General features: G+C 48.2%; 7 protein-coding genes across 8 annotated transcripts; 4 read left to right on the plus strand and 3 right to left on the minus strand.

Annotated features, from left to right (window-relative positions):
• Positions 1 to 590: 590 nt before the first annotated feature.
• Positions 591 to 1208, minus strand: LOC131287891 (probable trafficking protein particle complex subunit 2). The gene is made up of 2 exons (XM_058316983.1): positions 1096 to 1208; positions 591 to 991 (listed from the first exon to the last, which is right to left on the minus strand). Exons 1-2 carry the CDS (start codon positions 1183 to 1185, stop codon positions 659 to 661), a joined length of 423 nt encoding a protein of 140 aa, XP_058172966.1. The 5' UTR covers positions 1186 to 1208; the 3' UTR covers positions 591 to 658.
• A 368-nt stretch (positions 1209 to 1576) lies between these two features.
• On the minus strand, positions 1577 to 8401 carry LOC131288849 (protein Daple). 2 transcript variants are annotated; one of them, XM_058318029.1, is made up of 8 exons: positions 8056 to 8401; positions 6139 to 7148; positions 5772 to 6069; positions 3923 to 5704; positions 3614 to 3852; positions 3465 to 3540; positions 3223 to 3395; positions 1577 to 3041 (listed from the first exon to the last, which is right to left on the minus strand). In XM_058318029.1, exons 1-8 carry the CDS (start codon positions 8104 to 8106, stop codon positions 2564 to 2566), a joined length of 4107 nt encoding a protein of 1368 aa, XP_058174012.1. In that variant the 5' UTR covers positions 8107 to 8401; the 3' UTR covers positions 1577 to 2563. The 2 variants fall into 2 exon arrangements, with proteins under 2 accessions (XP_058174012.1, XP_058174011.1); XM_058318028.1 differs by having other exon boundaries at positions 3112 to 3395.
• Positions 8402 to 9132: 731 nt separating this feature from the next.
• LOC131288258 (small integral membrane protein 8) lies at positions 9133 to 9545 on the plus strand. Its single transcript, XM_058317376.1, has 2 exons — positions 9133 to 9312; positions 9390 to 9545. The coding sequence occupies exons 1-2, from the start codon at positions 9211 to 9213 to the stop codon at positions 9543 to 9545; spliced, it is 258 nt and encodes an 85-aa protein (XP_058173359.1). The 5' UTR covers positions 9133 to 9210.
• A 52-nt stretch (positions 9546 to 9597) lies between these two features.
• Positions 9598 to 12102, minus strand: LOC131286163 (eukaryotic translation initiation factor 2A). Its single transcript, XM_058315057.1, has 3 exons — positions 12022 to 12102; positions 11144 to 11805; positions 9598 to 11075 (listed from the first exon to the last, which is right to left on the minus strand). Exons 1-3 carry the CDS (start codon positions 12050 to 12052, stop codon positions 9846 to 9848), a joined length of 1923 nt encoding a protein of 640 aa, XP_058171040.1. The 5' UTR covers positions 12053 to 12102; the 3' UTR covers positions 9598 to 9845.
• A 735-nt stretch (positions 12103 to 12837) lies between these two features.
• Positions 12838 to 13732, plus strand: LOC131288023 (adipose-secreted signaling protein). Its single transcript, XM_058317119.1, has 2 exons — positions 12838 to 13040; positions 13136 to 13732. Exon 2 carries the CDS (start codon positions 13147 to 13149, stop codon positions 13681 to 13683), a length of 537 nt encoding a protein of 178 aa, XP_058173102.1. The 5' UTR covers positions 12838 to 13040; positions 13136 to 13146; the 3' UTR covers positions 13684 to 13732.
• Positions 13733 to 14526: 794 nt separating this feature from the next.
• On the plus strand, positions 14527 to 24804 carry LOC131286414 (mediator of RNA polymerase II transcription subunit 12). The gene is made up of 11 exons (XM_058315361.1): positions 14527 to 16368; positions 16439 to 17130; positions 17200 to 18900; positions 19112 to 19192; positions 20145 to 20229; positions 20311 to 21036; positions 21106 to 21293; positions 21364 to 21646; positions 21721 to 23179; positions 23267 to 24401; positions 24507 to 24804. The coding sequence occupies exons 1-11, from the start codon at positions 14527 to 14529 to the stop codon at positions 24670 to 24672; spliced, it is 8358 nt and encodes a 2785-aa protein (XP_058171344.1). The 3' UTR covers positions 24673 to 24804.
• A 375-nt stretch (positions 24805 to 25179) lies between these two features.
• LOC131288403 (uncharacterized) lies at positions 25180 to 26001 on the plus strand. The gene is made up of 4 exons (XM_058317535.1): positions 25180 to 25312; positions 25433 to 25598; positions 25687 to 25787; positions 25858 to 26001. Exons 1-4 carry the CDS (start codon positions 25247 to 25249, stop codon positions 25972 to 25974), a joined length of 450 nt encoding a protein of 149 aa, XP_058173518.1. The 5' UTR covers positions 25180 to 25246; the 3' UTR covers positions 25975 to 26001.
• Positions 26002 to 27027: the final 1026 nt, after the last annotated feature.

Genomic DNA, 27027 nt, shown 5'->3' on the forward strand with positions numbered 1-27027 from the left:
AACAGCGGGTTACCTGTTGCTCAGCCGACGGACTGGGTATCCTTGCTTATCCGGAGCGTGAACAGGCTGGAGGGAAATGTGAATGTGTCCGTCCAACGCTGTTCTCGTCCCGGTAGTAGGGGGGAGGTGTGTGTGTCGCAGGATATATTGCTTGGTGCTCGTTCTTCCCTTTTTTTCCCTCAACCATAACCGTAACCGGATAAACCAAATTTCTACGCTTCGCTGGACAAGAGTAAAGCGATGCATGGAGTTGGTCCCCATTTCTCGTATCGAGCCCCTTTGGTTTACCACCCGACGAACCAATAAAAACGGTTCATCGAAGAGTATATTTTTATCGCCTTTTTCCTTTTTTTTCTACAACACGTCATGGCGACATGCTTGTATCTTTTGGAGAGGACACATGTTAGTTGAACGGCTCAATGTACTGTTATCAGTCAATAGAAACCAAAAACTAAATATTTTTTCGGAAGTAGCAAAGTTTCTCAAACAATTAAATGTGAGTATAGTGGATTAGTCAGGATACAATAAAGAAAACTTAAGGATTTGCGAATAAATGAAGATATCTTCTTATAGATTAATTTATAGCTATATTGCAATAACGATTATCAGTTTTATTATGAACAGTTTGGATGCCTTCATTATAAGCTAAACCTCTGACTTACGTTCCGAGAAACTTTTTCCCGTACAGTTGGGCCTTCTTCTCGAACGCTACCGATTTGATGGGCGTGTTTGGAGTGTAGAACGGATTCATGAGATATTTTATGTAGGTTTCATACATTTCATTGAAGAAGTTCTTGATGCCCTCGTCGTTCCGGTTGTCGTGTACCATCACAAACCGCAAATGGCTGGCGGTGACGAATCCGGACACAAACCATTGGTTGAACTTGTCGATCGATTTCAGGTAGGTGTTGTTGGTTTTCCACTTGTGCTCGTCGATCAGATCGAGTGCGGCATGTGCGATGAACTGATTCAGGTGGCGATGATCCTCTTTCTGTGCACATTTCAATAAAGAAAGAAAGAAAATAAACCCTTTGAGCATGATTCACGTACTACCAACACAGTAAGCAATTGTAACAATCCACAAATAGCTCTTACCTTTGTTTCTTTATTGGCTGTGACGAACTCGGTCTCAAATATTGGATTATCGTTGTGACCAACAATCGCGAAGTAATAACTGCTACTCATCCTGAAGATTACGGAAGGAAATCCGCAAGAAGTTCCAACAGGATTGTTTTGGTTTCTCGATATGAAATTGTTTGTTTACCATCCGTCGATGAATGATCTGATGTGTCTTTCCGGATGTGTAGTAGGTATAACAAAACGCAGACAAAATGCACACTGCGTTAAGCTCATTCCAATAGAAACGGCTGCCAAATGACGTACTGATATACTCAATGGCGACACCAAACAGGGCATGTAAACGCGTTCTGACAATACTGTTAACACATTCATTCAGGGAACCTTCTACTATTTTACAGATTTTTAATTTTCTCAAAAAATCTGATTTAAAAAAAAAACGTTATAGTAAATAATCAAAAGGAACAGAAATTAAAAGTATACAATTTTTATTGCGTTTCGTTTTATTTTATTTGTATTTAAAACCTCACTCTTCTCGCTCCCGTAGCGCTTGCGTCAAGAGACCTAAATATGTTTAAATACTAATGCTAATAACGGAGCTGGTTTCGCTTCATTGTCGCTTGGATAATGCTTATTCCCAATAAAACGCGTCGTATATATGATATCCGGGCGGATGTAAGTAGCATAAGTTTAAATGGTAATTTTGATTTTTGTTATACTGTTTCAGATTCATAGCTTGAGTATCAACTTTGTAGCTCTACAACACAAGAGACCGGAAAGTGGGAAGGAAATGTTGAAACACAAAATGCATGGTAAAAAGATAAAGTTTCAAACTTCGAACAGCTAACAACCACGCTGGTATCTGTTGTGATAAATGTTGTATTAAATAAGGCCTAAAGATTCTACACCTAGCAGGATGTGGTAAAAAAAATACAAATAATACTTATACAAAAAGGACAATTTTTCTTAAGAGATTCCTTGTAACAGTTTCGTTGCATGAGTTTTTCCTCTTCACTACGTTAAGCACTTGGGTCGATGTAATGTATAACGGAGTTTCATAGTTTACCGTTGACATGTTTCGTATCAGGCAGTAATTTTCAACAGAAGCAATAAATGCACTCTAAACAAATGGTGTCAACTTAAAAGATTAACGTTCTACAAGCTATAGAGAACAACCGTACGAACATTCACAAAAGCGTGACGGGCCCTAGAATCAACTTAAGTAAAAAAAAAACGGAACGGCTTCTCCTCTTACTGGGTAATGTTTTGTGGGCGTCATCTTAAAGCACTTGTCAGTAGTGTAATTTCGCTGCTGGGGCAAGAATTCGTCCTGCGATCAACCTAAATAAAAGGGTTGGCCACCTGTCTTGCTGTCCATCAATACTGCTTGCTTGCTAGTTCCCTTTCTAATTGTTCATTGTGTTGCTGGATTTGTTCTAGTAGTAAATGCTGTCGGGAATACTCAATGTTTTATCGGAGTGTGTCGTCAAACGCATCCGTACTCGTACCAGATTGCGCTGTCTCGACTTTTGGGTTCCGTCTTCTTCTTGCTGCTATTGCCATTGGTATCTTTCTTATTGCTATCTTCCATCCCACAGAGCGTGCCCGAACTAACGGACGTGGCACTACCGGACGGATTGCCACTTACTTCCATGTGCTGGGAAGGTAGAAGGTTCGCCGTAGTTTCCGTCTTCAGCGTAGTGGTTGTCGTGGAAATTCGGTTCAGAAGCACAAAAGTTGGCCCTTCGGAGGAAGGATTCGATTGGCTCGGCTGGGGCGTGACATTCTGATCCGTCCGTGGGGGTGGAGGAGGTGGTGGCGTGGAGATGGACGGGGGCGGTGAAGGATTCACCGCCACGCCCGTCGGCGTACTGGAACCGGAGTTTACAATCTTATCGTCCAAATACACGGTACGGCGAGTACCGGCCGTGCCAAGATTCAGCGTATCGGTCGTTGTATCAAACCTGAGGAAGAAAGCAGGAAGTGTGAGTCAAGATTTGATACATAACTACCCCACACCTAGCCTCCGCTTACCCCTGGAAGCTATTGCGATGCGCTGGATTGACTTCATCCCGTCGGGAAGCTTGTAAACTGCTACGGATGCCTCCACGAAGCAATGTCGCGTTAAGGGCTTCATTGTTTGGCTTCCGCTGTAGACTCTGGCGCAATTGAGAGCCGCGCTGTAGAAGGTTCGTATCCGAAGCTACCGAGTTCGGTTCTTCGATGCTGTTGTCCGATTCGTTCCCACCCGATTCCGAACCCATCGAAAGGCACTGGCTTTGCGTTAGGCGTTGCTCTTCCACCCAAGAACGGCGATTCTATATAGAGAAAGGATTTAAGTTTCAACGCATTTCTTTGTTGTCTTCCGGGGAAGGAAACAAACTTACTCTATTTGGTACGCGATTCATCAATTCCGAGCCGGCTCGACGCATTTTCTTGACGAGATTCAAACCAAATGGTTTCCTAGAAGTAAAATTGAAATTATTAGCCAACTGGGGACAACCACCTCCAATCCGATTTGGTGAGCGCAATTTACTTCTTCGGTGAACAGCTATCCAGCTTTCGGTAGTGCTCCATGATTTTCTCCTCCAACTTTTCCTTCTGGCGATTCAGGTTGTTCAATTTGTCGGTGAAGCTTTTCTCCTCATCGTGGTAATGCTGCTTGTCCTCTAGCGAGTGCGCCAACAGTTCTTGGTACTGGGCGAGAATCTGCGAAACGTGGTCCATCAGCGTGCGGCGATCAATGTCTAGACTGGCGTTCATATTTAACAACATCTAGTATGGACAAGAAGTTATTTTAAATTTCTGTCACTTGCAACTCCTTAATCCCCCCTGCTATACTTACTTCACATCTTTGGTTTATTTTGGTGTACTCAATCTCCAGATTGCTGATCTGTTCCTTTTTGTTAGTCAATTCGCCGGACAGCTCGGTGATACGCAGCTTCAATCTGCTGTTTTCCGTACGGAACGCCCGATACTGATCGTGGCCGTTTTTATAGTCTTGTTTCAATCGTTCGTTGCTCGTAAACAGACACCGGAAGTCGTCCTTCAGCTTCGAATGTTCCGCCCGTAGATTGTTCAGATTGGTAAGACCATCCTTCATAGAGAGCAGCTCGGCCTGTAGCTCTTCGATTTTCTTCTCCAACGCCACGGTGCGCTCGCGATGATCACGATTTTCCGTTTTTAGATCACGGATCGTATTTTTCAGAAGCTCCTTTTCGCCATTCAACGCGTCATAATCGCTACTGAGCTGCTCATGAAGGCACTGTAGGGCGACGTAGTCATGTTGAAGCGATTCATACTGCTGCCGTTTGGCTTCGACCTGCTTCACGAGCATGTCCTTCTCGACTGCCAGCTGCGAGTTGGCGAGCTGTAAGGCGACGTGCTGCGTATTGAGCGAAGTAATTTGCGATCCGAGCGTGGCCACCTTCACCTTTTGCCGTGCGTTTTCCTCCTGCAGCGACTCCTGGACGGCAAGCAGGGAGGCATGTTCCTGCTTTAACTGTTCCAACTTGAGCTCCACTTCTGAGGGAGCGGCCGGTGCCGCCACCGTCTGTTCGGATATTTCTTCGCAGTTCGAGAACTCAATGTTTTTCTCCACGGTGTAGATTTCCTGCCGATGGCAAAGTACACAAATGTCGGCCGATTTGGTACCACCGACTTGGTCTGATGCCAGCTGGAGGTGGTCCTTGCCAACGACATTCAGCACGATTTCCCGGACCGTTTTGAAGGACTCTGGATTCTTGCACAACTTTTCCACAAACACCTCCACGTTCATGTCGTTTCGCTCCAGCTCGCTTTCGTTCAAGCCGAGCCGCTCTAGGTTTTGCTTTACCTTCTTCGTCGCCATCGTGCCGTCGTAGAGGTCTTTCTGTAGCGTCGATATCGTGTCAGAGTGCATCTTTTGCTGGGATAGCAGCTCCTGGTTTTCCTTCTCCAGTTCCTGCAGCTTCACCAGCACACTCGAACCTTCCTCTACGCGCTTCGTTAGCTGCTCGATTTCCTTGTCCTTCGCATCCAGCTGGCCACCGGCCGTATCCAGATCGTGTTCGCACTTCTCCAGTACCTCCTTGTACTTGACCAGCTCCTTGTTGAGGTTAACGTTTTCCCGCTCCACCGTGGCGCACTTGCCACGCAGATCGTACACCTCCTTGCGCACATCTTCGAGCTGCTTGAGCCGTTCGTTAAGCTGCACACTTTCCTTGCTCTTCGAATCGATCGAACGCTCCAGGTCGATCGTACGCCGCTGGATGCTCTCGAACAAGTTCTGCACACGCTGCTTGTCCTTCGTGAGCGATTCAATCTGCTTCTCGAGGTCGATGTGTCGGATCCGATCGAGTTCCCGATCGTGCGTCTGTCGATCGATCATTTGCTGCTTCGAATCGATCGCGTCCTGCAACTTTTTGTTTTCCTCCAGCGCGTTTTTAAACACGTTCTCCAGCTCACTGTTTTGCTGCACGAGCCTGTTGCAATTTTCCTGCGTTTGTTCCAACCGGAGGGAGAGTTTTTTCTTCTCCTTTTCAAGCTCAAGGATTTTGTTGGAGTTCTCGTGGAAGGAGGCTTCCTTGAGGCTATCCAACGCGGCAAGCAATCTACGATTTTCAAGCTCCAATTTCAGCGCACGTGTCTGCAATAAGAAAACATACATTGTTAACAATAGGTCGTGACCCTAGAGACGTTCCCAAGGCATTTACCTGCGCATTCGTGGTCAACTGTTCCGATAGGCTGTTATCATTTGAAGGCGGATCTTCGGTATCGGTGTCCGACAGAGCTTGGTTCGTGACATTCGCATCGCTTCCGGCCATTAGGTTCTTTGTCGCCAGCTGGAGTTGCACGTTTTCTTCTAGCAGCTCTTGCAGCTTGCTCTTGTCCACGTCTCGCTCGAGGGTCATGTCGTTCATCATCTGCTTGAATTTAATTATTTCCGCTTCGAGTGTCATAACCTGATCACTGCGTTTGCGTGATCGAGTTAACTGTTCTTCAAGCATTTCTCTGAAAACGAAAGAAAATTAACATTTGCATTACTTTAATGTCATCTAAGCCAGCCACGACACGACATACTTTGTTTCGAGCAACATGCGATTGTCTTCCCTCAACTCTTCGACGCGTGTCTTGTAGAATTCGGCGTCGGACAACTTTTCACGCAATTTTTGTACTTCAATCTCCAGCCGATCGGCACGCTCGGACCGCTCACGTAACACGTCCACCTCGTCCCGGTACGCAGCGGCCCGTCGAGATTCCGAGTACCAATCTTGACTTTCGGTCCGGAGCTTCTCATACTGGTTGCACTTGTGATCCAGCTCCTCCTTCACTTCCATCAGAAGCTCCGATTTCTCCTCCAGCTCCTGGCGTAGTTTTCTCAGCTTAGACTTGTAGTCGGCCAGCTCCACTGCGAGATGATTGTTCTCCGAGGTGGTGGAGGGCGTATTGGCCGAGCTGGTCGAAGCAGATGATGCATTGTGGAGGCTGCTTTTCGAGCTGGAGCTGTTCACCAAAGCCTGCTGCTCGCTGTCGGAAATCAGCGACGTCATCCATTTGCCGTGGTACTGATCCCGTTCTTTGACCAATCGCACAATGTGCTTGCACATCAGCTCTGGCGACAGTTGCTCGAGTGCTTCCTGCGTCAGTACGAGCGTTTGGCTGTCGGTGACCTGTTTGATCACCTCGACGATCGCATGCTGCGTGTTCACGTCCAGCTCTTTGATGCGGGCGATGAAAATCTCCTTGTTCGGACACTGCACGGCGGCCCCGAGTAGCAGCGTTATGAGCAGCTTCATCTGCTCCAGACCGGCCCGCGTTTCGGACGAGTGGCCCAGCACGGAACAGTCCGGCAATGTGAGAATAGTTTGGCCGAGCTCCTCGTCGTACAGGTTGCGCAGATTCTTCACAATCGCATCGAAGTTGCGCGTGCGGGCCGTGGCTAGTGCCGAAATGCCCTCCACGTTCCGTATCTTCGCGGGGTGGTGCTGCGGCTCGGGATCAATTTGGAGGTAAACACTGTGCAGCAACGTGCCATCGAGCAGTGACACGTATCCGGCAATGATTTCATGCCGCGGCAAGCAAGACTCAATCTGCAAGTTGATAGCATATAATAAATGTAAAAGAAATGGCATCAAAACAAACACCATCATCGGCTCAAATGCATCGGTTGGCTGTCCGCGAAGCTCAAACATGAAATACCCCCACATTACGACATCAAATTGGAAATTGTAATTCCGATAAAAATGCGCCATTCACACGGTTGGATGATGGCATCGACCTTAAAGCGCGACAAACCGCAAGATGAATTAATACTCCTCCATCGCCTCCATGAGGTTTTTGTGTTTCTTCGTCTTCTATTTCGGCACTTCGGTGCATTATTCGGAGAAAAAAGGGTCAAACACCATCGATACAAATGGTCGTCGAACAAATCTCAAAAAATCCATTCACTAGACCCCGGAGAGCATAGCAGGCGTTACCGTGAAGTGGTTTTCGTCGGTAAGACATTACCCAGCTGCTGCTGGAGATGTGGTTTGTTCCATTTTTTCTCACACATGAATGCCTCTATTTATAATATGGAAACACTCTACGCGAAAACATTCAACGCACGAGCATTTAGCTCGATCGGTTTTCAGTCGCTTGGCATGGAATATGTGCAAGATTCCAAAAGTGGTTTGAAGGTGATTAATTCAACATCGAAAAAAAGGAAAGAAAAATCTCATGCCAATCTGAGACAATATGCAAAGAAGCCACCCCGATTTGTCGCACGAATAATGGATTCCAAATTCCCATGCCAAACGGTGCGAATGAATCGTAGTTTGCAGCTCTCATCAGGCCCTGATTAGATGCAACGCTTTTACCGAATTTTTTCGTCGTGATCTATGCGAGAAGCTCAAGAAGCTTGCAGCAGCCCGCAACCAACGTGCTTTCCTAAGCAGGTCAATGTAGGCGAAGGTTTTTTCTTCTTCACATGTCTACACCGTCATACCCGACACTTACCCAAGAAACGAGGGCTCCATTGACGAACTCTTCAATCTCGCTGGTCGACATTTTTATTTGTTTAACGTGCACGGAGAAACACAAAATAACACTAAGCAACTAAAGCCACACTAAATCTGTCTTCAGGTGACCACTCTTCGCGTAAACGTACTACATTTAGCAATTTTCTACATTCACAAACATCACGAACGAGCGAAGGGTTGAAGGCATATTTCCCTCGACAGGAATCGATCCGCGAGATCCAAAACGGACACTTATGGCGGCGAATTAAATGTGCAGCATGTTACTAGCGAATCGCGTTACTATTGCTCGAAAATGATTGTATTGTTGGCCAGCCGCTGCTTCGAAGAAGTTTCTTTCTATGCGGACAAACACAACACGGAAAACTGAGGACATCGAAAACTTCGTGCGAATCAAGGTTGCGTGAATGAAGCAACATTTGCTTCGAAAGGTTGGTGCACGTAAATCAAAATGACAACCAAACATTACGCCACCTTGAAAATTTATCTTACTAAAACAAATATTGGTCTTACTAAAACAAATAACCTTTTGATTCGACTTTAAAACACAGAAATAATCGTACCCGAGTTAAAACATTCAGCAATTGTCAACAATTGCTGTTAAAAAAACAATTCACAACATATCTAGTGAATTGTTAAAAAAGATTGTGAAATCAACATTGTGAAAAACCTGTAAGTGTAGATACATTCTAGATAGTTTTTAACTTAAATACACTTTTGTTTATCACTTCAATTGTATTTTTACTGGGCATCCCTTCTCACGTAGTTTTAAAAACTGACGATTCGAGCGACGGGTTCAAAACGTCACACTTGGCATTTTTAAGATAAACGACAAATCTTGTGATGGCCCGACCTTTTCAAGCACGCATTGCTTATTTCCGATCAATTCAGTCAAAAAGCAAAAATACCCGAGAAAAATTCCGTAGTTCCACAATCAAATAATACTTTTGTACAAATTTAGCCAGTGTCCGATACTTAACAATGCATACTTAAAGATGTTATAGATGTGAACTCGACGAGAAACATATTTGCTGATCCACAACGTTCAAACTAAAGTTAGAGGTGAAACTTTATCCCAAAATCGGTTTGTTTACATCAGCGCTGATTAAATAACAGATAGTGCAATAGCATAAGGATGAGTGAAAAACCAAAGGAACCGGCTCCCGGCGACGGAATTCGATCAATGCGTTCCACAAACGTATTTCGGGCCATTAATTTTGAACTGTACGCCAAACCGGTAAGCGGGAAACATTCATCTGATCTGCGTGGGATTGTTTAACCATGTGCCACTCAACTGGCCTTTCCATCCAACAGAACGTCGTCGTTATGAGTATAGGGCTCGTTTGCCTTGGCATCACGTTTGGATACATTGCCTACATGCGGTCCAAGTACGAAGGATTGGGATATTACACTGCGGTGCAGGAGGACGGTAAGGAGGTGTTCGTAAAACGAAAATCCAAATGGGAATAAAATCTTATTTTACCTAGCAATAGCGAAGCGCACGTTTTTAACGTTTTCTGCAAAGTATATTTATTTCACGCTTAAGGACACCACCTCCCGTTTCATACGTTGAAGTATCAAAAATAGTGTAGTGTGTTCGATGTTGTCGCCGCTGTTCCATTTCCTGGTAGCAAACTCATTGCCCATTGCCCAGGTTTGAAAGGTTTTTAATCTGTACACCAAGAGAAACCACCCAAGGTAAGGGGTTGCAGTGTGCGTCTGTGCACAGGATGGCAGCGAGAGAGATGGAAGTCAAGACTTTTGCCAGGCTTAGGCGGCCCCCACCTTGAGAGCACTCAATTCCTTCGTCAACTGTTCCTCGGAGTTCATTTTAGTGAGCTGCGTGGCGACGAGTTTTTCCCCGCGCTCGTGCTTCTCCTTCAGCAGCTTAATGTCCTTCAACTTCTTGTTGATGGCTCGAATCTTCTTATCCTTCTCCGGATCCCCGGTAAGGGATGGCTTCGGTTTCGGCTCGCCCGGAGTGGTCGAGTCGTTTTGCTCCTGATCTTTTGTCACGTTGACTGCTGCTGCCGATGATTTAGCATTTCCATTGGCGACATCGCCATCAGTACTCTCTTTTTTAGGCGCTGCTTTTGGAGCCTTTTTTTTCTGCGCCTGAGGTGGTTTCGTCTCAGCAGGATCCTTCCCCTGGCCGGTCGTTCCATTCTCAGCACCATCAGCTGGTTTGCTTTTCTTTTCCTTTTTCTTGTTGTTCTTGATCTGCGTAGCCGAACGGTATCCGGGCGGGAGTCCCGGAATCGGTGGTCTCAAGTCAATCGTTTGGCCGCTGCTCGTCACAACGATACTGTTCCTCGCACCCGGTGGCACGTACTTTTGTTTGCTGGCCACTGGTGTGGTGGACACAATCCCAGTTACCTTTTTGTCGGAAATGGTGACCTCGGGGAACGTCCCTGGCTCGTACTTTTGCCAAACCACTTCCAATAGCTCGCCGGCCCAATTGTACTCGCCAAGCAGGGCACCGGAGTAGTGCCAAACCTTGAATCCGTTCGACATACGGAGACGCGGAGCGGTGGTGGCCGTCATAAACTTATCGCCTGCCGGGCTCCACTCGAGCAGGGTCGTATCGGGCGCCTTGAAGCTTGTAAGCTTCTTCCGGCGAACTAAATCCCACGTTTCAATGTAACCCGGCAGATTGCCGAAGCCACCAAATACGACCAAGTTGCCAAAATCGTTGAAATAGATCGCATTTCGGTTGCCGGGCTCGAACTCGTACACAACGTCACACTTCAGGTTGAAAAGTGTGGCTCGGGCAGGCATAAATCCGTACACGATGCAAAACTCGCTCGACTTCGGGCTCCATGCGACATCATGGATTGGACCCTCGGCGTTCAACTGGATCGCACACGAATCGCCTTTTGGAGTCATGTAATGGAGCGCCTGCTTGCCGTAGTACGAAACTCCAGAAGCATCGACATCCGTGCTCGTCATTAGGATCAATCCGTTGCCCTTGCGATTCCACATCATGTCCACCTTGTCAGCCTACGGAAGAAATGTAAGAGTTTAGCCCGGTTTGGCAAGGATGAGAGGAACTTTGTTGTCCTACTTACCTGAAAGAAACTCTTTGATGCAACTGGTTGGTTCATCTCCAGATTCGGATACTTGAACAACCGGCACATCGACGGAGCACCCTTCGTGCCCGGAATGTACACACCGATATGCGGTGGCGACGGTCCGGGAGCCACTGAAACGCCTCCGTTCCGTAGGCCCCCGAAGCGTTTCACCACCTGCTTGAAACCGGGCCCAGTCGGACTGTGGTCGTAGAATAGCACCTCTCCGCCGACCAACAGAGCTGCTATGCTTTCATCGCTACTCCAGTGCATTTGCCAGTCCTGGTGGCGCTTCTGGATGATGGAAAACACTTCCTCACCCGTCTCCGCCCGATAGATGAACAGGTTCGGCTTTTCCTTCGGCGTCTCCTTCGGGTTCTCGGTGTACACCTCCCATGTCATAAGGTAGGTGCTGCACGGAGAGAACTGCAGATAGCACGCCTTAGGACGAGGCAGCGAGGCGATGTTCTTCCAATTCTCCGACACCCGGCACAACTGCACGGTGGAACCGTTGGCCCAGGCCAGAAATCGCCCATTCGGACTATAAACAATAGCGCGGCAAGATTTACTCTGGTCGGGGGTAAATCCTGACACCGGAATAAACTCGAGCTGCTGTTGTTGCTGTTCGGGCTTCCACACTTCGACTCCTTTCGAGGACCGAACTACGGAGGTACAGGATCACGAAAATACAAAGTATCAACAAGGTGTGCAAGGGAATGTGTGTGACGTCAACACAGCAGTCGGAATCTGATGAAAGCATGTTTGCCAGAAGATGCCAGACAATGCGAATAATTTCGCTGCCACCGTAAAACCACCACAATATACACATGTGGTCTTACATCCGAGACACGCCGACATCACATTCAGGTAGTACTTACGTGCTAAAGTAGGAATTATTCCGCTCGCCATCGTTCACGAGTCCTTCTGTGACGATTTCGATTTTCCGACTACGAACGATTTTTCGTTTGTCACCACATTTTTGCCTTTGACACATCAGCGACCGGAGTTTACATGCACTATTTTGGTACTCGTCGAAATCGCTTTAAATTTGGTAAAATATGAATTGTCTTTTTAATGTTTAGTGAGATTTGGATGAACCTCAAACTGTAAACATGTAAAATCGTGTGGTTTGGAGTAATTTTAGCAAAAGAAAAGAATCCTCGTTTACCAAAAACCATGCTGACAAGGGAACCGTTACAATGAAGCGTTTTGTAACGCTTCTAGCTTTTGCTATTGAATTTTTGCGTTTCATGTAAACTTTGATTTTCGATTAATTATTCAATTAACGATTAAGATAAGAAATTTATCACTTTAAGGTATCACACTGAAAAACTGGTGGACCAATGGAATGGATTAGTCTTTTGGCGATTGACCCCATCTCCCCATCCAATTGGCGCCAAATTTTTCCTTCTTCAAATCTCGATGAACTTTTCTTGGATTTACACACATGCCATAGGTATTTTAGGCATAACCACCGACTATTTGTTCTATTTTAGCTAGAATAAATGTTTTTACCCGAGGTAAGTTTTGATGGCCGAAAATTATCATTTGTTTACATTTTAGTTGCTACCGAACAACGGCCAAATTGAACAGCAGTAATCGTACTTTCCATCCTTTTTTCATTCCATTTTACTCAACATTCGGTTCCGGGGGGATGTTCTTCGCGCTTTTCAGTCTTCGGTTCGATAGTCAACAAAACAGTTCGCTACGCACGCCGATCGGTACGCTACAGCATCCCGCCAAAGGCGAAGAGATGAGAAAACTTTTTCTTAAAATAGCCACATTGTAAAAGGAAACGAGGTCGGTATATCTGTTACAAGTACAAATTGACGCTAGTGGAGCAGCATTTCACACCGGAAAGAGATTTCGAAATTTATCAGTGAGCTCAGTTTCAAAGGTAGCGGCGTAGCGGACCACATCAATAAGCATTTCACGTTTGGAAGGGCTGTCCATCACGTGTTATTTGCTGATTCTATCGTATCTAATTTGCAGCTTAAAAAAGAATGGTGGACTCGCCGCATCACGTTCACTTTGACCAAACGGTGATAAATGACGGGTTGCATGATAACAGCATTATCTACCAAATAGCCCCCGAAGGAACGTCGCTGACGGTACACCTGGGCTTTCTGCAGATAAAACATCGGTATCGCATCGAGCTCAGTGTTCCGGCACAAGTGGTCAAAAATGCGGGTTTCGAGGTTGGCAGCAACAGTGCATTTGTGGTTCAGGATACACACGTTCCGTGCGTTAATTGCAAACTACTGGAGTTTTCATCCCGAACCGTGGACGTGAAGGGAGTCGAACACTTTTCCGTCACAATCGAGTTCCTGGCGCACAAGGAAAAGCTACTGAAAGAATGTCTGCATTTATGTGGAAAGGAAGAGCCGGCGAGGAAGCTTGAATTGATACTTGTTGCCCGGGTCCTCGGTAAGGGCAAAGGCACGCCAATGCTCCGCAACGGTATACACTGCATTGGCGTGGAAAAGGACGACGAAGAGTCAGAGGCGTCCGATTGGCAAGGTTTTGCGGATGGAAAGTAGGACGAACGAGAAAGTATCAACAAACTTTGTGTATCTTTTAACCATTGATAGTGAAATAAATTTTTAAATCCATCATAACAACGCTCTGAATGTGTGTTTGTTTATGTTTTGCGTTGAGCTGAGTTGGTATGGGTGATTTGTTTACAAAAATTCACTCACGAAATCATGTAGTTTGGGAGGGGTAACAACAAAGGGGAGGAGGAGAAGAATTTTCTAAAAAAAGCGGTACAGAGACTGTAAAAGTTAATTATTTTTTTCTTAATTTTGTGTACCTACATGTGGTTGAATCAACCGAACCAGTATATGTTTTTATATACTAGGGCAGCAATAGTAATCTGAAATAAAAAATGAAAATCTTTAAACAATCGAATGATGGAAATTTTATGAATTATTACGATTTTTTTGCAGTTTCCCGTAGGTTAGTATGCTATCGTAGCAAAACATATTCCAACATAATCCCTACCTATTCGTAAACAACTCTTATCGTAACGTAGTGTAACGCCTGCCCGAGCGTGAGTGACTGTGCTGTCAACTATCCGGCAGCCATATTTTGTTTTCTAATTTCCTCAAGGGATTGTGTGAAATTTGATTCACTTTTTCGCTTGTTTTAACGCGTAAAACCCCTTACAACCGTGAAAAAGGTGTGTTTTCCGTTGAGGAAACAGTTTCCCGTAAAGTGATCGCTAGAAACTGTGTGAAACGCAACTCTCTATGAGGGTTGTTTAGAAAATGTTAGTTGCCCCGGACTGCTCCGTTCGTTTTGGTCTCTGGGCGTGCTGATAGGGTGGAGCAAGCTTTCCTAGATAGGTTATTCCATCCAGTGAGCAGCAAACCTCGAAGAAAATGAACATGCGACCGTTGAAGCGGCCCCGTTTGGGGCCACCGGATGTGTATCCGCAGGAAGCCAAGCAACGGGAGGACGAACTTACTTCCACACACGTCAAACATGGCTTCGCTACGGAGCACAAGCTATCGGAAGAATTCGGTACGGCTCGCAACTGCAACGTATCAGCGAGTAAAGTCGGTGCCTATTTCAACGCCATCCTGGCGAAGAAGGAAGAACTGATGACGCTGCCCGATTCCGGCCGCAAAAAGCAACAGATCAACCCGAAGGATAACTTTTGGCCCGTGACCGCCCGGAACAAGACGACACTGGACACCTGGTTCAAGGATCTGGCCGGTACGAAACCGCTGAGCAGCTTGGCGAAGAAGGCTCCATCATTCAACAAGAAGGAGGAGATCTTTGCAATGCTGTGCGAGAACCAGGTCACGATGCAGCGGGCTGCTTGGTTTATTAAGCTCAGCTCGGCCTACACCGTGGCGGTGTCCGAGGCGAAGATAAAAAAGCGTCAAATGCCCGATCCGGCGACCGAGTGGACGGGTACGATGATCAAATTTATGAAAGACCTCGTACCGAAGCTGCACGAACACTACCATCAAGGGCCGCTGCAGGAGAAACCGTCGTCCGGTGGATCGGGTGCCAGTGGAGGCATGACCGGTGCGAGCAATACGCTCGGCATGAGTTCGAGTGCCGGAGGTGCAAACCCATCCACCATTCCACCGCCCTTATCCAGCCCGGCCGGAAGTATGCACAGTCCAGCGGGTGGTAACACAGGTGTGGGTTCCATGCATCCACAGCAGCAACAGCAACCGCCTCCGTTATCGCCCCAGGAAGAGCAAAGAATAGCACAAAAGCAGTGGAACTATTCCACACAGCTTTGCAAGTACATGTATGAGGAAGGTCTGTTGGACAAACAGGAGTTTCTCAATTGGATCATTGATTTGCTCGAGAAAATGAAGTCCTCCCCCAACGCGGACGACGGTCTGCTACGGATATACCTTCCGTTGTCTATGCAGTATCTGCACGATTTTGTCCAATCGGAGCGATTCTGCCGTCGGTTAGCGTACGCCGTTGCAAAGAAGTTGGCCCAACTGATCAATCAGATGGCGGAAAGCCATAACATTAACCTTGCTGCACCAGACGCTGAACCGGGCGGGAAAACATCGATGGATATGCAGGAAGGAAAGGATAAAACGCTCGAGAAACCTTCCAAGGATGGTGCCGTGGGTGTAACTCCTGCCCTAGGGGATACGAAACCGACGAAGGCGAATCCATTTGAAATGATTTTCACCGAATACCTTCACTGTTCACATCACAGGGACGTGATGTTGCAGCTATCCACAATTCTGCAGGTGATTACACTCGAATGCCCGACTGCGCTGGTCTGGTGTGGGGTTGGCGAAACACGTTCCTCTTCCGTCCTTTCCGGAAGCCCGTTGGATCACCTACCGGTTGCGCCGTCTGCGCTGCCAATGCCCGAGCGGTACGAAAAATCGAACGAAGACATCCGGCGACAGTTGTTCGAGGCGGAGGAAAGCATCAAAGTTCGATCACGCCACGCCGAATCGCGCTGGTGCATCGACAAGTGGCAGACGGCGGCGGGCAACGCCAGTCTCAAAATATTGGCCACCCTGGACGCACTCGACGGACACTGCTTCGATCGCATGGACTCGAACAACTCGCTCGATTCACTGTACTCGAAGATTTTCCCTCCGTTCCAAGTGCAACCGATCAAACCGTCGGAAAGTGTTTCCAATGGTGGCATGGGGAAGGGGATGCAGAGCAGTGGCCAACAGCCGGGAGCAACCGATGGAAAGGATGCTGCTACGAAACAGTTTGAATATGTAAGTCCTTTTCGATAAACCTCGCCGATAATCACGTGTTTTCAAACGTATTTTTCTCGTTTACTTGCAGAACGTTGAACAAGACGCCTCCATTGTAAAGATCTTGTGCGAATGGGCCGTTTCCTGGCAACGCTGGGGAGAACATCGTGCAATGGTGGTTGCCTGGTTACTGGACAAACGGCAGAACGAAGTGCTTACTGCGCTCGAAAACGACAGCTACAGCAACAACCTGAACAACTCGGATGATAAAGATTCCGTGCTGTCCGGCAGTGGGCTTAACGGCGGTCAGCCCGTGTTTCAGCACATCCTGATGAACTTCCTCGACAACGACGCACCTGTGTTGGAGGAAAGTGGAGGGACTCAGAACAAATCGCAGTTCACGAATCTCGTCCATCTGTTCAGCGAACTGATCCGGCACGATGTGTTTTCCCACGATGCGTATATGTGTTGCTTGATATCCCGGGGGGATTTGCTAACGGGCGCTGGCGGTATGCTTTCGCTCGATAGTCAGGGTATTTGCAATGCAGGGTTGGGAACGGGTCCGATTTCAAACAAACCTACCACAACCTCGTCGCCACACAACGCGACCGGGATGGACGAAGACGTGCTGCAGACGGACTTTAAGGCGAAGCTGGAGGATCTGGACGACTCGAACGTGGACGATGATCTCGATAAGCTGCTGCAGCACATCAAAGAGGATCAGCAGAACTCCATGGACGCACCTGATAGTCCAAAAGATCCGGAACAGGCGACACCGTCGGTGTAAGTATCATGTTATTTGTTGATTTTAATGTTCAGTTTGTCTGATTCCTGTGGTTTTTATTCTCTTAGGGCTGGCCTGGGTAAGGCGGAATCATCCAGTCGTCATTTTCTATACACCGAGCACTTCCCACTGTGCCAGGATGATCCGATCTCGCAGCACGACTGCAACCAGCGGTACATTCTCCTGTACGGTGTCGGTAAAGAGCGCGACGAGAAGAAGCACGCGGTCAAGAAGATGTCAAAGGAGATCTGCAAGCTGTTTTCGAAAAAGTTCAGCATCGACGTCGCCGAGGGTGGCAAAGTGAAGAAGCATTCCCGCAGCGAGTTCAACTTCGAGGCCACCTCGAACAAGTGCCAGGCGATGTCTTACTTTGATCAGCACGTCGTCACGTGGCAGTGCGCGGTGCAGGTGCAGGAAATGCTGAACGCGTTTGCCATCGGTAACAGCAACTATCTGCCGGTGCAGGAGCACGTGGCGTTCCTGTTCGATCTGATGGAGTCGGCGTTTAACATCTACGGGTTGATTGACACGTGCATTCAGATTCTGCGCGAACTGCCCGAGGTGGAACAGCAGCTGAATGGAAAGAGTTCGGCGGCGCTGGTCCGAAGCTATACGACCTCGCTCAGTCTGTACGTGGTGGGTGTGCTGCGGCGTTACCACTGCTGTCTGCTGCTTTCGCAGGAACAAACGACGGCCATCTTCGAAGGGCTTTGTCGGATCGTGAAGCATGTGAGCAACCCGAGCGATTGCAGCTCCGCCGAACGGTGCATCCTCGCGTACCTGTACGATCTCTACTCCGCCTGTTCGTCGCTCAAGTCGCGACCGCAACAGGAACCGTTCCACAATGCCTACCCGAAGATCAAACAAGCTCTCTACACCCCGCTCCAGCCGAGTCCGTCGGCGCATACGTACAACCCGCAGTTCATGATCGACATCATAACGAACCCGCGGCGAGGCGGTAAGATCGAGAACACTTGGGCCCGCCAGCTCAACGAGTCCGCCTCGAACCGGTACAGCTTCGTGTGCAACGCGGTCGTTGCTGTCACGCGCGACATTGATAATGACTGCCTGAACGATATCGCGGCGATGTGCGCGGAACTGACGGCATGCTGCAATTCGCTCAGCACCGAGTGGCTCGGAGTACTGATCGCCCTGTGCGGCTCCAATCGGGACGCCGGCTACTACGTGGACGTGCTGAGCCAGGTGGACGTGCAGAATACCAACATCCACAACGCACTCTCCGTGTTCACCAGCATCTTGGTGGCACGGCATTGCTTTTCTCTGGAAAATTTCGTCGCTCACGTGGCCCTCCCCTCGTTGGTGCAAGCCTGCAAGGGCCGAGGGGAAACGACTCCGGAAATTGAAGCTGGCGCACGGCTCTCCTGCCATCTGCTGCTGCGCCTATTCAAAACCATCGAATGCCCCCAGCCCGGGCTGTACTCGGTCAGCACGTCGCCGAACCCGATCACGGTTGGAAATGCGCACAACATCAAGCTGAGCTGCGATCGGCACTTGCTTGCGGCGGCACACAAGAACATTGGCGTGGCACCCGTGCTGGCCGTGCTGAAGGGTATCCTCGTGGTGGGCGATGCGACGGCGCACAAGGTTTCGTCCATCTTCGGCACGGGCAAGCGGAGCGGCCTGAACACACCCGTACACCCCGGCAGCACACCGAAGAGTATGGCCGGATCGGGTGACCTGAGCCATATCCTGGGCACCAGCGACCTGTCCGTGTTGGGCAACGCGGACGAATCGATGCTGGATGTTTCGTAAGTAATCGCCCCTCTATTCGCAGCCAAATCTGAGATCGTATTTCAGTTGACCGAAAAACAAAACAAATGAAATCAGGAACTCTCGATGGTCGAATGATGGTCGGACAACGGAGTGCGACATTCGTTGCTTTCTCATTGTTTATCTGTTCGGTATACACATTGTGTTGATTAAACGATTTTTTCTTGTTTTTCTTGGTTCCTGATTTAGGATGATCGAAATGGGGGAACTCTCCCCAAGCGCCTCCGCTCGATTATACTCTAGCAGGTGTGCGAATGATTTGCCGTTTGAGTTCGTTTGTTTTTCAATTAATCTTATTACTGTTACACCATTATTATACTCCTACCTTTAATTTGTTTATCGCTCATGCTTATCGTGTTATCATTTTAAATGTGTCCCTCACCGGGGTTGAACACGGGAATAACTTTTGTCGGAAGGAAAATTCGGTCACTTCCAAGCAGGCATGATGCTCTACTGCCAGATAATAACACATTGGCTGAGAAGTTCGTAGACAGGCTTGATTGGTATATCGTCTATCGTATCGTCTCCGGACTGAACACCCAATGTGTTACGCTCTGCTTTAACGGTGCATTTCAATGGAATCGGTAACGTTCGGTTGGTTTTCCTCTGGCACCGTAATTGTCGGGAATTGTCTGTTCTATTTTGATACTTTTTGGGTTTGATGTAAATCAAGCACAATTAGATTCGCATACGCAAGCCTGTTGTTTATATCATACAATTTGTGCGATCAAAAAAAAAAAAAGAACTGTGTGCCGTTTGTTAACTTCCGTAGATTGTCCAGAACGGTTAGGCTATAAGGGTAAATGAATGTGCTAATATATTTATATAGACATATATACATTGCTAATAGTCAAGTGCACGTGCATTATGCTACACATTTAAATGTCTCTAGTTCATTGATCCTTTTCGCTATCGCGATGTAAGTATTCTGGAGTCCACGGTAAAGGATGTCCCGTTTCTCATCACTTCTGAAAACATCATGAATTTTATATGCGTGGATACTTTCAGTCACTTTATGTGTTGGGTTTTGTTTTCCGAATGGGAGTTTTGTTTACGTTATGTGTTTCTATTTCACTGTATTGGTTGTTTTTGTTATCTTCCTTTCACTTGCTGGTTGGTTTGCATCCTTATCGCATTCCCTATCTCACCCTACACACTTTAAGGAAGTTGCACCGAGTTTATGCGAAAAATATTTCTAATTGTTGTTACTCGCACTCAACAGGCAGCAGAATTCCCATCTCAACCAGGAAAATGCAACTAGCTTATCAGACTTTGCACAACATGTCCTGCGACAGATTTGCTCCCAGGTAAATTGAACGCCTTTGTTTGGTAGAGTTCAATGCAATTGCTTATGATACTTTTCCCGTTTTCTCTATAAACTCGAACAGGAATGGGTTCTCGAACGTTGTTTGCAAAACGCGGAAGAACTGTGCCAACAGGGCATGCTGATCGATAATCTGCTGACGGCCAAGCAAGCCCAACGGTTGCTGCACATGATCTGCTATCCCGAGCACGAGTCCAACCTGATCGCCGAGCTGGATCAGAAAGCGATCATCGTCCGCATACTGGAGAACCTCGAGCAATGGTCGCTGCGTATCTCCTGGCTCGATCTTCAGTTGATGTTCAAGCAAACGAACTGCAGCTCGCCGGAACTGTCGAACTGGCTCGACATGGTGGCGCGGGCAGCGATCGACGTGTTCCGCGTGAACGAGTTCTGTCTGAGCAGCGCGACGGACGTGAAGCAGGAGAAGGTAAAACCCTCCACGTGGTTGGTGGCCCCGCTGGTTTCCAAGCTACCGAGCGCCGTCCAGGGCCGCATACTGAAGGTGTCCGGGCAGGTGCTGGAGAGCACGAGCATGTTTAGCAAGAACAAGGACGGAAACGGAGGCAATAGTAGCAGCAATAACAACAGCCACAGCCACGGTGCGAACAGCAACAGCTCGGTCAGTTCGAATGGAAGCACCTTCGGGAGCAAACAGTCGGCTCAGTTGAACCATCAACCGTTCCTGGGGTTGGTGTTGACCTGCTTGAAGGGTCAGGATGAGCAGAAGGAGGGATTGCTCCAATCGCTCTACTCCCAGCTGTCTCAATTTTTGCAGAATCGAGATCAAAGTGTAAGGCTACAATTTTTAAAACGGTGCCGTGTAGAGAACAATATTTATTTCTTGGATTTCTACCAACAGCTCGAAATGGTCGGCGGTATCGAGGATCCGTGCGGGTTCGAAAAGATGTTAGACGCCCTCCAGCTGCGCTACTCGCTGGTCGGTGGTCTGTTCGACGCTATTATGAAGAATGCCACCTCTACGACTGACTGGGCCATCCTCTTCGCTCAACTCATCAGCCAAGGCGTAATCGATCTGAGCAACAACTCGTACGAAACGAATTCAAAAGAAGAAAAGCGCGGGCTTTTATAATGTGTCTTTCCTTTTCTGCGATTGTAGGGAATTGTTTACCACCACACTGGACATGCTGGCCACACTGATCCACTCGACGCTGGTCAGCGACAGCCAGACGGAGCGCGATGAGAACAAAAAGTTGTACACCAATCTTATGAAGAAGCTGCGCAAGGAGCTGGGTGACAGGAACGGTCCATCGATTAAGTACGTCCGCCAGCTGCTTCCCCTGGCCAAGCAGACGTGTGAGGTGATCACCTGCGACTCGGCTGGTTCGTCGACGGATGCGAAGGGCAACAAGATAAGCATCGATAGTATCGAAAAGAAAAATGTATGTATTATCGGAAGGTTGATTCTTGATTCTTGTTCGTCAGCTTATCGATTGGTGTGGTTCTTTTCTCGTAGGGTCTTCGGTTGGGCGACAAACAGCGTGTAAGTGTTTGGGATTTATTGGAAGGGCACAAGAATCCCGCCCCCCTCTCCTGGGCCTGGTTTGGAGCGGTGAAAATTGAGCGCAAACCGCTAGCGTACGAGGAAACACATCGTTTGCTGAAGTACCACACACATAGCCTTTTCAAGCCAAGCAGCTACTACTACGAACCATTGCCACTACCTCCGGAAGAGGTTGATCCACTGCCGGACAAAATAAAGGACGAAATGAAGGCAGATACGCCCTCGTCCGATCAATCACCGGCACCCAGTACCGGCTCGAAGAAGAAGCCGGGCCGGGGAAAACGCAAACCGAAAGCAACCGCTGCCAGTCAGGCGCAGCAGAACCAACCTCAGCAACCGGTCCTGCCGGCCAACATGGTTGGCCAAGGCGCTGGAGGTGGTCCTCAGCAAATGCAGCAGATGGCTTCGCAGCAACAACCACAGCAGCAACAGCAACAACCGCAGACGCTCCAGCAGCAACAGCAACAGCAACAGCATTTGCAACAACAACAGCTGCACCTACAGCAACAGCAACAGCAGCAACAACAGCAGCAACAGCATCTACAGCAACAGCAATTGCAACAACAGCTGCAACAACAGCAACAGAATCTTCTCATGCAACAACAGCAGCAACAGCACCAACAGCAACCAAACATGCAACAACAACAACAACAGCAGCCGGGGCTTCAGCAACAACAGGCACAACAGCAGCAAGTTGGCATGACTCCGCAGCAAACGCTACAGCAGCTACAGAACAGCAACATGGGCGGAATGCAGATGGGTGGCCAAATGAACCCGATGGCCCAGCAGCACCTGCAGCAACAGTACTCGCAACAGAACGCCGGTCAAATGGTGGGTCAGCCGAACATCGGTGGAATGCAGCCGGGCATGGTGGGAGGAGGTTTAGGTCCAGGAATGGGTGGTGGAATGCTCAACCCGCAGCAGCAACAGCAGCAACAGCAGCAGCAGCAACAGCAAGCACAGCAACAACCTCAACAACCTCAGCAGCAACAGCAAACTCAGGTTCAGCAACAACAACAGCAGCAGCAGCAATCGCAACCGAACCCAAACATGGGATTTGTCGGCAACGTGAACACGATGGCACAGATGGCCCAACAACAGCAAGGAACGAACCAGCAATGGGGTGGATACAATTCTCTGCAGCAACAGCAACATCAGCAGCAACAGCAGCAGCAACAGGCTGCACAGCAGCAACAACAAGCGCAGCAACAGCCTCAACAACAGCAACAGCAGCAGCAACCCCAGCAACAGGCTGCGCAGCAACAGGCTCAGCAGGCACCGTTGCAGGCGCAACCGGGACAGGGACCTCAGCAGGGACCACAAGCTGGCCCGCAACAACAACAACAACAGCAGGTACAAATGCAGCAGCAACAACAGCAGATGTTCTACCCTGGAATGGGTCAGGCAGCAAGTAAGTGTAAACTCTCTTTGAAATACTCAAAAGAGACCTTCTTAAGTTGACCTAAGTATTGAATTAATTTCCATTTCATCGTTCCAGTGAATCGTTTCGATCGACCACAGCTGAACAGCTCCAAGCAAGCGCTGACGCAAATGCTTTCAAAGCGTTCAATGAATCCGGGACACCCGGGGAACTTTATGACGCAGCCGCAACCGCAGCGTAATCCCCAGCCACAGTTTATGCGTGGTCCGCTGCGGCCAGGCCTTCCTGGTAATCCCGGAATCGGGGGTAACCAGGTCGGTATGGGTCCGATGAATCCGGCGATGGCTGGTGGAAGTGCGGGTATTGGAGCGGGTGCCGGTGGCCCGGTGATGGGCGGACAGGCGATGAACGCTGGTGGAATGATCGGAGCGCAACAGGGCGGTCAGGTGCAGGCGGGCGGCGCCGGTATTATGAACCAGAACGCGGCAGCCATGATGGGCTCGGCGGGCGGTTCGCTGATGGGACAATCCGGTGGCAGCATGATACAGGGGGGCATGCTCAATCCGCAGCAAAATCCGGCCATGGTTGGCCAGGGTATGGGAGCGGGCGGCGGTATCGGAGCTGGCAGCGGAATGGGAGGTGGAACGGGAGGAATGGGTGGTGCTGGTGGTGCGATGAACAGCGGAGGAGGCATGGTGGCGGCTGGTGGTATGGTCAACGCAGCAATGGGTAACACCGGAATAGGCACGTCAGCGATGGGTGGTGGCCAGGGGGGCATGGGTGGTAACAGTGGAATGGGCAACGCAGGCGGCATGGGAAATCCGGCGATGAATAATCCGGGCATGGGCATGCAGAATATGCAGCAGGCCGGTGGTAACATGCAGGGCGCCATGTTCCAGGGACAGAACGTGCCGTACCAGAACGTTAACCAAAACTATCCCAGCTACGGAAATCAAGGCATGGGCCAGCAGGGTGGTCAGGGAGGCGCGATGATGGGCAACTTCAACCAGATGGCCCAACAGCAGCGTAACACACAAGCCGAGTTCTTGGCACAACAGCGGGCTGCAATGGCTGCCGGTCGGGGCCAGTATGGACAGCACGCACCCAATGTGACGATGGGCAACATGGGCGTTAATCAGGGTGCGGTTCCACCTTACCCGCGCCAGGGTGGAAAACCGGGTGTCGGAGGAAACATCCCGCAGACTCAGCAACAATTCCAGCAGCAGCGACTCCGGTTGATGATGCAACAGCAACAACAGCAGGCTGGTAAGTATCCAATGTGATCAAAGTATGTCGCTTGTACAGAACAGCAGCAGCCATGTACTAAACGCTGCATGTTTATGCGTCTTTTCGCTTTCGCAGGAATGGGACAAGGAGGGAACGCCCAAGGCATGATGCAAAACCAAGGCCAAGGTATGAGCACGCAGCAGACGCCGAACCTGGTCGCGCAATTGCAGCGTCAAATGCCGAACCAGAATAACATGATGGGCCAGCAGTATCCTCATCAACCGCCTCAGTATTAAGTCCTGCCGCGCTCTGTCCGCTTGAAAATGTTGCCGGATTCGAACATCGTCTACCGTTAGTACATATTTATTACCACTGTGACTTAGAACAGAACTATATTTCTTTGTATGAAATTCACAAATGCAATAAAAATAGACCACGATATAAAAGGAAATGCTTTTGAATGCCCGGCCGTAAAATTATTCGTCAAATTATCACGCCTTCTTGGTTTTTGAGTTCATGGAGTCTGTGATCGTTGCTGTGGACATGTATTGATTCTATCAAAAGTTTGAAAGAATCTTTCAATAAAGAAGCTGTTTCTTATTTCTTTTACGTGTTGTAGAGTTTCCTTAGAAACAATATCCTCTCTCTAGAACGTATTATGTAGATTACGATTTCCTGCTGGAAAATTATTTTAAATTCTGTAACAAACTGACAAACGTTCTGCCAGCGCTGGCTTGACAGTTAGCGGAGCCAGAAAGAACGTCAAAGACAGAACGGTTGTTTGTAAACAAATCGCGCAACGAAAAGTTCACTGCGAACCATTTATGCCTACATTCCCGCAGTTGCATTCCCGGATTTTCTCGCACTGAAATGGAAACAAGATCACCAAACATTGTTGCCGGTGAGGCATCGGAAACGGACGATGACGAAGCGGAGGTAAGTGGGGGCGCACGAAACAAGAAAAACCCACCGCGGAGAGTGAAAGTTGTGTGGCTGGGTAAGGTTGTAAAACGTGACCGCTAATCGAGTGATTTTTTTTTTGTTTGCTCCCAAAAGGTAATCTCAGTTGAAAAAGGAATAACCCACATATCGCCGAGCTATGCTGGCAATGAACCACCAATGTCTCCATCGTACACATTGGCCCGGGAAGCCGTTGAATCATCGTCCGTCGCGGCAGCATCCGACGAGGAGCTCCAAAGACTGCATGTGAGACGAGCGATGAGTAAGAAATGGGGAAATTGCATGTCGTGACCGGAAAGGTAGAAGATTTACTAACTCCTTCATTTATTTACTCCGTCATGATCTTGTAGATGAACGGTGTATATCGATGTTGAACGAATTTATCCACACCACGGTGATTTCCGTCTCCAAGCAACTCAATGAGACGGACAATTTTTTGATGAAATCTCAGGTAAGTTCCATCGGGCCATGGAGAACTTTTTGTATTCCTAGAAGATGATCCTTGCCTTCTTAAACTTCAGATGGTGCTACAGAATACCACTGTTTCAGTGAAGAAAATGAACGACAATACCCATCAAATGAAGTCCAAATTGCAAGACATACTAACGTCTAGTTTTCTACCCAATATCAACATATGAGTTTATTAAAATGGCCAGTTTCCCAATGTATATAACAGCTTGAGTTTAAGAATATGTTTAAGATGTAAGTGAAAGAAAATTGATAGCAAGTTGCTTAATTTTAGACATTTTGAATCCAACTCAAAATATGATTCGATTGGGGCAATAGAAAAAGAAATTCATGTATGGAGGAATTGACCTGTTGTTGCATACGATAGGAATGTTAGCCATTGGTCGAATTTTCTTTTAGTTGTACCTTTGATTTCGATCATTCAGATGGTACTTTTTGCAAAGATTGATTGCTGTGCACCTCTCCCAGCAAGATCGCCAATGAAAACCAACACCCATTGGAGCTTGTTGTAAAAGCAGGCTGCAAAAGCAAAATGGTGGAATCGCGTGTACGCCACACACGCCTCCACGACACTATTGGTATGCTTTCCACACGGCACGTCATACAATTAGGTGAAAAAGGACATTGGCCGCGACAAGATTTCCACACGCCGCACCAGCGCAGTCGGGCGCACCAATGCGTGCCGATTTGCGCTTAACAAACACACACCGGTTTTGCGTAGCGTAGCGGCCACTAATAATGGCCACTGCGCGTAGCTGGAATCGGCTGGCTAGGAAAGAGTCAACGAACGATAGCTGGAATCGCGAACGTCTTCGTTCAGCCAGGAGGTCAGTCAGGTGGTGGGGAGAGCGACGTTCACAGATTATATTTGAAGCGCTGGAATCCGATCGCTTTCGGCCCCGGGAGGCCGCTTAGGAAGCACGTGGCGGCATCGAGGCCCCAATCGCCTTAATCGGCGCGCATCGCCTCGAAAGTGGGTGGGTGCGGTCTGATGAAGTGAAACACAATTTATGACTTTCTAATGAAACTTCCTGTGGCCGTATTGGAATTGGAGTTGTATATCAATTTCTTCGTGGCTACTTGGATGTTTTGTTTTTTTTTCACAAATTCTGGCACACGTTCCTACGTCAGCATAACAAGTCGATTGATAAGAGGAAAATCTCTTCTTTTAGATCAATTAATTAATTAATTAATTAATTAGTATTTTAGTAGCTATTATTTGA

This window comes from Anopheles ziemanni, chromosome 3 (assembly GCF_943734765.1).
Source record: "Anopheles ziemanni chromosome 3, idAnoZiCoDA_A2_x.2, whole genome shotgun sequence".
Classification (NCBI taxonomy): Eukaryota; Metazoa; Arthropoda; class Insecta; order Diptera; family Culicidae; genus Anopheles; species Anopheles ziemanni.

Bases quoted from the DNA above. Each gene is read 5' to 3' on its own strand.
- LOC131287891 (XM_058316983.1), bottom strand. From the start codon at position 1,185: ATGAGTAGCAGTTATTACTTCGCGATTGTTGGTCACAACGATAATCCA. The intron at 992-1,095 runs GTAAGAGCTATT...AAATGTGCACAG, and splicing joins CAGCCAATAAAGAAACAAAG to AAAGAGGATCATCGCCACCT.
- LOC131288849 (XM_058318028.1), bottom strand. From the start codon at position 8,106: ATGTCGACCAGCGAGATTGAAGAGTTCGTCAATGGAGCCCTCGTTTCT. The intron at 3,541-3,613 runs GTAAATTGCGCT...TTTTACTTCTAG, and splicing joins GATAGCTGTTCACCGAAGAA to GAAACCATTTGGTTTGAATC. The intron at 3,396-3,464 runs GTAAGTTTGTTT...TTCTCTATATAG, and splicing joins TGAATCGCGTACCAAATAGA to AATCGCCGTTCTTGGGTGGA.
- LOC131288258 (XM_058317376.1), top strand. From the start codon at position 9,211: ATGAGTGAAAAACCAAAGGAACCGGCTCCCGGCGACGGAATTCGATCA. The intron at 9,313-9,389 runs GTAAGCGGGAAA...TCCATCCAACAG, and splicing joins TTGAACTGTACGCCAAACCG to AACGTCGTCGTTATGAGTAT.
- LOC131286163 (XM_058315057.1), bottom strand. From the start codon at position 12,052: ATGGCGAGCGGAATAATTCCTACTTTAGCAC. The intron at 11,806-12,021 runs GTAAGTACTACC...GTACCTCCGTAG, and splicing joins AATAATTCCTACTTTAGCAC to TTCGGTCCTCGAAAGGAGTC. The intron at 11,076-11,143 runs GTAAGTAGGACA...TTTCTTCCGTAG, and splicing joins CATCAAAGAGTTTCTTTCAG to GCTGACAAGGTGGACATGAT.
- LOC131288023 (XM_058317119.1), top strand. From the start codon at position 13,147: ATGGTGGACTCGCCGCATCACGTTCACTTTGACCAAACGGTGATAAAT.
- LOC131286414 (XM_058315361.1), top strand. From the start codon at position 14,527: ATGAACATGCGACCGTTGAAGCGGCCCCGTTTGGGGCCACCGGATGTG. The intron at 21,294-21,363 runs GTACGAAACGAA...CTGCGATTGTAG, and splicing joins ATCGATCTGAGCAACAACTC to GGAATTGTTTACCACCACAC. The intron at 24,402-24,506 runs ACAACAGCAGGC...TCTTTTCGCTTT, and splicing joins CGGTTGATGATGCAACAGCA to CGCAGGAATGGGACAAGGAG.
- LOC131288403 (XM_058317535.1), top strand. From the start codon at position 25,247: ATGGAAACAAGATCACCAAACATTGTTGCCGGTGAGGCATCGGAAACG. The intron at 25,313-25,432 runs GTAAGTGGGGGC...TGCTCCCAAAAG, and splicing joins CGGACGATGACGAAGCGGAG to GTAATCTCAGTTGAAAAAGG. The intron at 25,788-25,857 runs GTAAGTTCCATC...CTTAAACTTCAG, and splicing joins ATTTTTTGATGAAATCTCAG to ATGGTGCTACAGAATACCAC.